This window comes from Enhydra lutris, unplaced genomic scaffold (genome assembly GCF_002288905.1).
Source record: "Enhydra lutris kenyoni isolate GAN:26980312 unplaced genomic scaffold, ASM228890v2 scaffoldscaffold45, whole genome shotgun sequence".
In the NCBI taxonomy this organism is placed as follows: Eukaryota; Metazoa; Chordata; class Mammalia; order Carnivora; family Mustelidae; genus Enhydra; species Enhydra lutris.
Window position 1 is genome coordinate 168,778 of NW_019154129.1, and position 12,046 is coordinate 180,823.

The 12,046-nt window shown below is 41.0% G+C and overlaps 1 protein-coding gene across 1 annotated transcript in view; it reads right to left on the bottom strand.

Moving 5' to 3' along the window:
* The window catches only part of LOC111156008 (acyl-CoA synthetase medium chain family member 5), a 118,057-nt gene that overhangs the window by 19,415 nt on the left and 86,596 nt on the right, over positions 1-12,046 (bottom strand). The window contains 4 exon segments of the mRNA XM_022516536.1: positions 107-244; positions 2,468-2,675; positions 5,395-5,605; positions 10,082-10,300. Of these exon segments, the coding sequence (XP_022372244.1) occupies positions 107-244; positions 2,468-2,675; positions 5,395-5,605; positions 10,082-10,300 (776 nt within the window).

The window sequence follows — 12,046 nt, forward strand, 5'->3', positions numbered from 1 at the left end:
TCTGACCTCAGTCTTACCACTATGTCCCTTACTCACATTCCTCCAGCTCACTCCCTACTTTCTGTTCCTTGGACCCATCAGATGAACTGTCCCTTGGTAGCTTCCACTGGCCACAAAACCCAGTCTGTAGCTGGCCTGGGAGTGCTCAACCATCTTGGGCGCTCCGGTGGTGCCACTTGTGAAGTAGATGGCCAGAGGGTCTTGACTCTTGGTCCTCACACAGTCGTGCTCTGTGGATGCCTCGCTGTAAAATACAAAAATCCTCGGTAGCATTACAAGTAGTAAAAAGAGTCATAATAATAATATTTATAACAATACTGGCCACCTTTTTAATAAATACTACCATGAGGCACTGTGCTGGATGCTCCAGCTTGCATCTCTGAGGCCTACAATGACCTTCTGGGGTCAGTACAACCATCATTAGCAGCCTTTGTAAATAAGGAAATGGAGGCTCAAAAATGGTGCAGTGACTCTCTCTGAAGGGCCTGTGCTCCTCCACTAGGGCAGGAGGACCTTCTGGTGAAACGTGCTCATTTCCATGCCTATGCTTCTTCACACTGGGCCACAGCCTCACCCCCACCTCAGTTCCCCATTAGTTTAGGGCTGAAGGGTTTCCTCAATTCAGAGATTTGAGATCTGGGCAATTCCTAAAGTTCTGTGATCTGGAGAATCTTCTCTCCAACTGGGTCTCAACCCTGGCTGCACCATAGGAACATCTGGTTAGTTTTTAAAACAAATACCATCACTAAGGCCCCACCCTAGAGAAAAACCAGAATCTTCAATGGTGGGCTAGGCTTTGGAATTTTTTTGTGTGGGTGGTTTTTTTTTTTGGTTTTTGTTTTGTTTTTTTTTTGTTTTGTTTTGTTTTTGCTTTTTGTTTTTGAGAGAGTGTGTACTTGAAGCAGGGGGGACCAAGGTGGGGGAGGTTGTGGGAAGAGGGAGAGAGAGAATCTTAGGCAGGCTCCATGCCCAGCACAGAGCACAATACAGGGCTCCGTCCCACAACCCTGAGATCATGACCTGAGCTTAATCAAGAGTTGGATGCTTAACCGACTAAGCCACCCAGGCACCCCTGTGGGGTTTTTTTGCTTTTTTCTTAAAGCTCCTCAGGTAATTCTAAAGACAGCTGAAACTGAGAATCACTCATCTAGGCCAACCTGACAGCTCATCAAAATCATCTGGGCAGATCTCTTACAACACAGAGTCCAGGGCCTTTGCTTAGATATGTCCTGTTAAGTCCGTCAGATGGGGGACCTTGGAACCTGAATTTAAAACAGCACCCAAAGATAAATAGCTAAATAAAATTTTAAAAAGAGAATTTTCCATAATTTCATGGTAGAACGTTTACATTCTAGAGTAGTCAAGAATAATCCGAAGAGTATTTACCATGTCCATGCAAACTTCGAAATATATCTTTTGCACTTAACTTTATTACCTACACATGTTAAATATTTTCTGTTTCAGTTTATGCTCCTAAACATTACACTGAAATATAATAATATATGATTAAAAAGTCATATGTTGGAAATATAATATTTTGGAAAATATAATACATTATTTATAATGCATGGTTATGGGTCTTATACTAAAAATTGTGACACATCTAAGAGAATGTGGCATATAGTTCTTTTTCAAATGAAGATACTAATAGGAAACAAATGTTATTAAAAAAATGAATAAATTAAATAAAGTAGAACAACACCCAGGTGAATGTGAGGCAGTTGGTCCGTGGGACTTGTGACTTAATGGTGCAGGCCCCTGGCAGGGCCCCTTTTCGCTTCTGCCTCTGATCAGGACAAAATCTCAAATTCCCAGGTAGGCTTCCACCAGGGCATTGCTCAAAGGCAAAGGGCTTTTGGTTCTGTTTGATGTAACTGCCTGTTGCATCTTATATAAGTCACTTTACTTATCAGTTCTTTACCTGTAAAACTGGGTTAAAATGCATTTTATAGGGTTTTTCCAAGGATTAAATAAGACAATGTATGATTCATTATTGGGCTCTGAGCACCAAACACAATACTTATAACAAAACAGGTGTTCATCACATCTGTGGTACATGAATGAATGTCGGTAAACGCTTACCCAGCACTATGCCTAGCATACACTGAGCACACAATGCATGGTAGCTATTATTATATTGCTAACTGATCACCTACTATGCCCTAAATGCATCACATGGGTTCTCTTGTTTGCTTTAGCTCATAGCTCTGCAACCACTATCACCAATACTGAAGCAAATGATGCCCACAAAAACTAAGGATGATCGTAGTACTGCTCAGTGAGTGACTTTGAAGGATCTTAAGGTGTTCACCAGGATTAGGTCTCAGGTCCATCTGGGCCCTACAGTGAGTGCTCCTTTCTGGTTTACTCTCTTGCTGTAGTCAGTAATGCATTCCATCTGCTATTGTTTAAAGGGGAAAAGCCTTGGCCTCCTCTTCATGTTGTCCTTTAGAGAGCCCCAACCTACCACAGGAGTTTCCTGAAGTTCATCCAGCCTGGCCAACTGCTGTCTGACACCAGTAGCTTGGACTGGAGGAAGGGACAGTCAGCGTTAATGGCATCCACCCGCGGAGCCAGGGAGTCACTGGTGATAATGGATTTGGCCCTGGACACCTGCAGCCGATATTTGAGGTCCTTCTCTGTCAGCTGAGAGACACCCGGGATCATGACAGCCCCTGGCATCAGAGAGAGAAGGGATGTTTTTTTTGGGGAGGGGGGCTGCAGGGGAAGACCCTTATGAAGAGGTCCAGACCAGATATACCCATCAGAGACAGGAACAGGAAGAGATTAGAAAGGGATGGAATGGCTGAACTGGAAAAAGTAACAATAATGATAATAATGAAATCCAGAATATGTTTATGGAGGAATTATACAGGCTAAGAACTGTATGTACATTATTTCACTTAATTCTCACAACTCTGGAGAGTAGGTGCTATTATTATACCCATTTTGCATATTAAAACAGCAATAACAACAACTAAGACAGACACTTAGCCTTAATTAAATGGAATAACTTGCCCAAGATCACATGGTTAACGTGCTGTAGAGCAGTGATAGTGAATCCAGGAGGTAGTAAGCCTAGGGGTCCATTATCTCCAATATATTATACTGCCTTAGACATGGCCTAGCTCTATGGTCTTCCCTGCCTGCATACAAAAGTCTACAACAAATCCTAGTGTTGAGAGTGGATCTCTTAGGGTGGGAGGCAGGAGGGTAAGTATAGTAGGTGGGAGCTCTAGCACTCCTATAAGTTCAATCAAAGCCATTCTGAAGGTAGCTGAGTCCATCTTTTCTCAAGGAGAAGGGAAGAGTAAGCAAAAAGTAGGGACAAATTTTAATCAGACACCTGAAAAACCACCTGAGTATCTCAGAATAGAAGATGAAACATCCCCACTGAAGCCAGCTCTCTCATTTCACAGATGAGAAAAAAGAGATCCTAAGGGAATCAGTCATCCTTCCACGGCCAGTGAGTGAGACCAATAAACAAAGGAAGGGGCCAATCCCAAATGTTGTGGGAGCCAAACCAGAGTTCTCATTACTCTTCGCTTTATCTCCTAAACTTTTACAGGGTTTAAACCCCAACATGAACACTTTGGAAGCTGAACAGTGTTTCTTCAGTTCATCTCTCTGCTTTAGCTATTTTCAGAACAAGTTTGTCCCACCTGGAGATGTGCATGGTGCTTTGGGAGCCCCGTCAGAGGGCAGACAGCTAGGGCTTTCAGCAAGAGAAATGAGTCCAATACCTTAGACTGGAAGAGAGGTGATCAGTGCAGATCAGGAGAACAGGGGAATGTGAGAATGTGAGGACATCCAGCTTGGGTATCCTTTAAGATACTGGAGAGGATGTTGGGGTTGACACAGTCATGTGTAATAGTGTCTTGAGTTATTTTATTTGGACATCAAAGAAATGGGTGAATCTGCATAACTGGGGGAGCTGGAGACATTTAGGTAATAGGGAAAAGAATGAAAATAATATCCCAAAAGGAAGTTCTGATCATGCAAACTGCCCAACCCAATGCCTGGCACATAGTAGGTCCTCAAGAAAAGTACAAGGGCTCCCTTACCTTGGCCCTCATTTAAATAAACCGTATATGTCAGGGCAGAATATGGAGAACGCCTCAAACCTGTGTGCCTATTTCTTTTCCTCTAGCTAGATACACTAGAATGGCATTCACTTTGATATATGTGCAAAGATACATAAAAATAAAATGGAAGTTCCTGCCTTTTTCAGGGGAAGGAGCAATCCAGTCACAAAAATGGCTAACTAAACTTGTTCATATAGAAAAGCTAATTCTTGGGGCGTCTGGGTGGCTCAGTGGGTTAATCCTCTGCCTTCAGCTCGGGTCGTGATCTCAGGGTCCTGGGAGCCTGCTTCCCCCTCTCCCTGCCCGCCTCTCTGCCTACTTGTGATCTGTCAAAAAAAAAAAAAATCTTAGAAAAGCTAATTCTCTGGTGTGAGTTTATATCCCTCTGTTCTGCAAGCATTATTTGTGAAAACATCTGTATTTTCAGGTAGGTTGTTCTATGGACATGCAACATTCCAAGTGGTGGAAATTTCTCAGTGGATACCAAAAGTAGTTGTCTTGTTTTTGTACAATCAGCAAAAAACAAAAACAAAACCCAGCCCTTTCAGTAAGAGCATCAGACAGGGTCAGCAGAGGCCCTCTGAGTTCTCTGGACTGTGTCCTTTTGCCTCCTCTGCTGGAAGAATCATCCCAGGAAGATCAATGGTCCACTGCCTTGGCCATTCATAACAGTGGGAGGAGGAACCCTCAAGGACTAATCTTATTGCTTTTATTATTTTCTCCTTCTCTTCCTTCCCTTGAGAGCTGGTAGATGCTATGGTGGTAAAAGCCATAAAATCTAAGCGTGAAACTAATGTAGATTGATAATGAAGGTCTCTTATCCATAACTGCATTGCTCTCTATACACTAGCAGCTCCTAAACCACAACCAGCAAAAAAATAAGTTTTGTTTGTCTACTCAGAATTTTTTAAAAGTTTAATTAGTTCTCAATATTAAAAAATTAGAAGATTTTTTCATAAAAATCCAGTTTGCCATCACAAAGTCAGAAGTGCTGGCAACAGGCCCTCCTTCACACATGGAAACATCTGGCTGGGGTTGAGCAGCACTTGTCACCCCCCATGATGAGGCATGTGAGCTCCAGTTTACTCCAGTCCCCAGTGCTCCCTATTGCTTCACACTGACCTGCTTTCATCAGTTACATTACCATCTCACCCTTGTGCTCAATCAAGTTTGTGATTGTGGGGCAAAAGGGAGATAAACAAAGCTCTCCATAGGGTTTGATTTTCTCCATCTCCCAAACCATGTGACTCTGCAAAGCTCTGGCAGGTGGTATCCGTCCCAACTGGTAGCCTCAGCTCTGCTCACTGACCTGTCCGTATGCATGCCACGCTGACCAGCCACCACTCTGGGAGCCGCGGGAGCACCAGCATCATCCTGTCCCCAGGCTGAAGGCCGCACATACCCTGGAGCACATTAGCCGCCTTCCTGGACTGCTCCCCTAGCTCCTCAAAGTTCCACTTGACCTCTGCTCCCTTGCCATTGACCCACCAGAATGCAGGGATCTGGGGCCTGTGCCCAGCCTAGACAGCAGTGTAGGCAGAAAAGAAATAGAAAACATTTGTTGAGAATTTTTGTTTGTTTGTTGTTTTTTATTTTTTTTATTTTTTTTTTGCTTGTTGTTTTTTAAATTTTTTTTTGTAATTATTAGTCACAGGGTTCAAATTCAAAACAATGAAAAGATGCATTGAGAAGACTTACTCCCATCCTTGTGCCCATCTACCCTGTTCCCCATGTTACCTGCCTCAACATGTGACCAATATTATTAGTTTCTTGTATATCCATTCAGTATTTCTTTAGGCAAATAAGTATATTCTGTTTTCCGTAACACCTTTTTAATGCAAAAGGTAGCATATGATTCATACTGTTCTGTGTCCTCCCCTTTTTTTGAGCTATAATTCTCATGCCACAAAATTCACTATTCTGAAGTACAAAATTCAGTGGGATGTTTAAAGATATTATAAAGTAGGCTTTGTGTTACCTGATAGTTTTGCCATCTAACTAACATGAGTGTTCTGAGCATGTTGAAGCTAGGCAAAGCTACTCAGTAGGTTAGGTGTATTAAATGCATTTTCCAATTATGATATTTTCAACTTACGATGGGTCTTTTTCACTTTATTTTTTAAATTATGTTCAGTTAGCAAACATATCATTAGTTTTTGATGTAGTGTTGTTCAACGATACAAGAAGATCTAACTATTGTAAATATCTATGCACCCAACATGGGAGCAGGCAATTATATAAACCAATAAATAACCAAAATAAAGAAACACATTGATAATAATACATTAATAGTAGGAGACCTCAACACTCTACTCTCAGCAATAGATCATCTAAGCAGAAGATCAACCAAGAAACAAGAGTTTTGAATGACACATTGGACCAGATGGACTTCATAGATATGTAGAGAACATTCCATCTTAAAACAACAGAATACTCATTCTCTAGTGCACATGGAATTTTTTCCAGAATAGACCACATACTAGATCACAAACCAGGTCTCAACTGATACCAAAAGATTGAGATTATTCCCTGCATGTTATCAGACTACAATGCTTTGACAGTGGAACTCAATCACAAGAAAAAAAAAATTGGAAGGAATTCAAACACTTGGAAGTTAAAGAACATCCTGCTAAAGAATGACTGGGTCAACCAGGAAATTAAAGAGGACCTTAAACAATTCATGGAAACTAATGAGAAGGAAAACACATGGGTCCAAAACTAATGAGAAGGAAAACACATGGACTGCAAAGGCGGTCCTAAGGGGGAAATACACAGCCATCCAAGTCTCTCTCAAAAAAGTAGAAAAATCCCAAATTCTCAAGCTAACCTTACGTCTAAAGAAGCTGGAGAAAGAACAGCAAATAAAGCTTAAACCAAGCAGGAGAGAGAAACAGTGAAGATTAGAGCAGAAATCAATGAAATAGAAACCAAGAAAAACAGTAGAACAAATCAACAAAACTAGAAGCTGGTTCTTTGAAAGATTTAGTAAGATTGATAAACCTCTAGCCAGACTTATCCAAAAGAAAAGGGAAAGGATCCAAATTAATAAAATCATGAATGAAAGGGGAAAGATCAAATTTAACACCAAGGAAATAAAACTATTAGAAATTATTATCAGCATCTATATGTCAACAAATTAAGTAAAGCAAAGAAATGGATGCCTTCCTGGAAACTTATAAACTACCAAGATGGAAACAGCAAGAAATAAACAATCTGAATAAACCAATAACCAGTAACAAAATTGAAGCAGTAATCAAAAATCTCCCTAAAACCAAGACTCCAGGGCCAGATGGCTTCCCAGGGGAATTCTACCAAATATTTAAAGAAGAAATCACACCTATTCTACTGAAGCTGTTTCAAAAAACAAACAAACAAACAAACAAACAAAACAGAACAGAACTCATTCTATGAGGCCAGCATTACCCTGATCCCAAAACCAGGCAAAGATCTCATCAAAAAGGAGAATTACAGACCAATATCCCAGAGGAACATGGATGCCAAATACGCAACAAGATTCTGGCCAATAGAATCCAACAGTACATTAAAAGGATTATCCATCACGACCAGGTGGGATTTATCCCTGGGATGCAAGGGTTGTTCAATATTGTAAATCAATCAGTGTGATAGATCACATTAATAAAAGAAAAGACAAGAACCATATGATCCTCTCAAATGATGCAGAAAAAGCATCTGAAAAAATACAGCATCCTTTCCTGATTAAAACTCTTCAGAGTGTAGGGATAGAAGGAACATACCTTAGTATCATAAAAGCCATCTATGAAAACCCCACAGCAAATATCATTCGTAATGGGGAAAAGATGAGAGCTTTTCCCTTAAGGTGAAGTCAATGGTTTTTAATATATTCACAAAGTGGTATAATCATTGCTATAACCTAATTCCAAAACATTCTCATTATCCGAAAAAGAAATACCATACAGATTAGCAGGAGCTCCCTATTCCACCACCACCCCACCCCCCGCAGCCCTTGGCAACCACTAATCTACTTTTTGTCTCTATGGATTTGCCTATTCTGGATATTTCATATGAACAGAATCATATAATATGTGCCAGCACCACTAGTTGGAAGGATGCTTCTTTCCTCCCTGAATTTACTGGCACTTTTGTTGAAAATCAACCGACCATAGATTTATTTCTAGACTCTCAATTCTATCCCATTCATCTATACTTGTCTTTTTACCAGTGCCACACCTTTTTTTTTTTTTCTCACACAGTCTTTATTACTGTCACTTAGCAGTAGATTTTTGAAATAGGGAAGTGTGAGTCCTATTGTGTTTATCACAACTGTTGTGGTTATTATGTGCCCCTTGCCTTTCCACATGAAGCTTTGGACAAGATCATCTATTTCTGCAAAAAAGTCTACTGAGATTTTAATAAAGGTTACTTTGAGTATCTAGACAATTTGGGATATGTTTTGGGGTTTTTTTTTCGCAGCTTTATAATTTCTGCTTCAATGGAATCAAGTCTAAAAAACATACAATTCAACTCTGTCAAAGGCAGACTTCAGTAAGCTGCTAAATGCATACATGATGGAGAGGCTAAATAATTTCTGGTGGTTCCTGTTTCCCGAAAGTTGAACTTCTTCAGATATGTTTTAGACTCTTCCCAAAACTATCATCAAGGGGTATGTTATTAGTATTACCTCATTTGTATAATGAGGTACTATCTCAGGGCATTCTGAGATGCACCCAAATCTTTAACGAGTGCTTCTTTAATAAACATTCCTGAGCTATTCCAGCCTTTGGTTAGTTTCCAGAGTTCTAAGAGGTTCATTCTGGCAATTTTTCCAAGATTTTTTATTGTTGTTGTTTTTACAGAGGACAAAATTTTAGATTGTCCTTATTCCATCATTTTTGCTGATATAACCCTATTTGTATATATCTTTAGAAGAAATCCTGCAAGGATGATCCCAGTGTGGATAAAGAGCTCAGATTTTGTAGACAGGAACAGGGCACCCTAGTTCCATCTCCTACATATGCTTCTCATTTTATTCCCACAACAATTCCAGGAGGCAGATGGTATGACTTCCATTTTAGAGGTGAGAAAACAAATCCAAAGGGCTTAGGGCATGTATCCAAAGACCATATCTATCTAACTGCAAAGCCACCTTCATACTTTACTATATCCACTAACAGTATACTTTCACTGAATCTGCTAACAGTATTATTTTCCTCACTGTTTTTCTTTACGCAAGCTCTTCTTAAAATTAATATAAGTAAATTGCATGGAGATATTATAGTCTCTTACTATAAAAGGTTAGCATCCTTAACATTTAAAAAAAATGAATATAAAATAGACAGAGAGACACAACAGACACCTAAGGAAGAGAAAAAAAAAAAAGAAGGAAGTATATGCTCAGAGACACACAAAGAAATCAAGATAATCTTAATTCAATTCTACCTATCTGCTGTGATCTGTGAAAAGCTCTGAGCCTCAGTCACACTCTTTCCTTATTTAAAAGGGAAATACAGGGATGTCTAGATGGCTTAGTCAGTTAGGCGTCCGACTCTTGATTTTGGCTCAGGTCATGATCTCAGGGTCGTGAGACTGAACACCATGTGGACTCTGCACTGGGTGTGGATCCTACTTCAGATTCTCTCTCTCCTTCTGGCCCTCACCTCTGTGCTCTCTCAGTACACAACAGTGAGAGAAATATTAATGACAGAGTAGAATCAAAACAAAATTTTCTCTTTCACTTGATCAGAATGATGGGAACGGAATCAAAGAGGGCATAACTGTCTCAACTATGTGATGTGTGTTCAGGAATATGAGACACCCTGGGCTAAGTACCTAAGGCTCATGAAACTTGGTCATAATTCTTTTTTCCCCCCTAAGGATTAAATGCTAACAGTTTAAGTTTTAGGACTTGCAAAATTCCCGGGTCAAAATGTCCACCTGTTGTAGCCTTGAGTCACACTGGGGTAACTGAGGGCAGCCTCTGAGGCCCAAGAGGGACACTAGGACACAGTGGGCTTCACCTTTTCCAGATGACTCCACATGTCCAGCACATCATGGGCAAAGTTGAAGTACTCAGGCACTGGCTGCCTCCCCAGGCTGATGGCCTCCCAGGTGGCCACAATCTTCTGAGGGTCAGGTAGAGGTGGCTGCTGCCCATGAGGCCCACAGAATCCCCGGGCATTTCTCAGCACCTGGAGGACCCATCCTCTTAGCCATAGCATCCTGTTATTGCCTGCAGCCTGTTTCAAAAGAGAAGAGAGATAACGCAACCTTGAATTCTGGGATCTGTGGGGAGACTGAGCTAGAGGAGAAATCTGCAGTCAGCCCCAATGGTGGCTACAGTACACACTGACTTGTAAACACAGTCTTGGGCTTTAGTCTTAATTCCATAGTGTGATTTAGGTCATTTCTTCTCTCTGAGCCTGAGATCCATCCCTTCCACCTCTCACGGCCTGAGGATCTCTGTGGGTCTGAGGTCAGTTAACTCAGAGCCCACTTCTCAAGGCTTCCCAAGCCCACTTTCCCAAGATAAATCCTGAACTGGCCTGACAAAGCCAACAATGTTCTAGGGCTTTATGGAAATATAATGTGAGCCACACATGTTATGTACAATTTTCCAGAAGCTTCATTCAAAAAAAAAAAAGGAAAGGAAAGGAACAGGTGAAATGAATTAAAATAGTATTTTATTTAGCCAGTATGAAAGATTAAAAAAAAAATGGAGTCATATATGTTAAGGGATGAGCCTGGAGGCCATGAAGGAAGTGGGCCTTATTCATGTCCTCACTGGTAGAACCATGAACTTTTGAACTGCACCAAACCACAAATACTCCAAGGACTCAGCCTGAACACCGGCAACTTGCTACACAGCAGGAGACTGTTTAGTGATAGCCTTAGCAATCAACTATACTCAGTCAAGATTCGTTTTCTGCCACCAACATCAATCAAAATTCTTTGTAAGCAATATATACAAATATTCCCTTTTGTCTTTAAAAAACCCTTGCCGTTTGGGGCACCTGGGTGGCTCAATCGGTTAATCATCTGACTCTTGATTTCAGCTCAGGTCATATTTCAGAGTCATGATCTCAGGGTCATGAGATCAAGCCCCACCTTATCCCCACAGTGGCTCCATGCTGGGTGTAAAGGCTGTTTATAAGATTCTCTTTCTCCTTCTGCCCACCTCCCCTCTCTCTTAAAAAAAGAAAAAAACAAAACAAACAACAACAACAACAAAACCAGAACAAAACCCTTGCCTTTTGTTCCCTGGAGTATGGGGAGATGGGGAGTAGGGGGTGGTGGCACATTTGGGTTGCTGCCCAAATCTGTGTTCTCTGAATTGCAATTCTGAGACCTCCAAATAAACATTTTCTTTTTATTTTAGCTTTGCCTCTTTTCTTGCTCAACACCGGCTATATCCTATAATTTCAACATGTAACCAGTGTAAAAAGAAATTACTTCTTTAGTAGTAGTAGATATTTTACTTTTTTTTTTTTTTTTTTTGGTACTAAGTCCTCGTAATCCAACATTTTACACTTACAAGCACACCTCAGTTTGGACTAGCCACATTCCAAGGGCTCAGCAGCCGCAGGTGGCTACTGGCTACCATATGGGACAGGGCAGTCTCAGTGTCTTGCTATTCAAAGTCTGATCTACAGAACAGCAGCATCAGCATCATCTGGGAGCCTGGGACACCTGCAGAACCTCAGACCCCACCCTAGACAGGTGGAGTTAGACTCTGCACTTCAACAGGAGCCCAAGAGAGTTGTGTGCACTTTGTTTAAAGAGCACTGAGAAGCAGATGCAGGTTCTTTCCACCAAATTCCTCTCGGTCATAATAATAACAGAATATGGTCCTGTAACTGCCAGAGATTAAAAGTTTGAGCTTCTCCCACATTCTTTTATTAAATCCTAGCCCCCCAGTGTGATCGTTACAGGAGGTGGAGGCCTCTGGGAGGTGATTAGGTTCTGAGACCTCAGAGAGCGCGCTG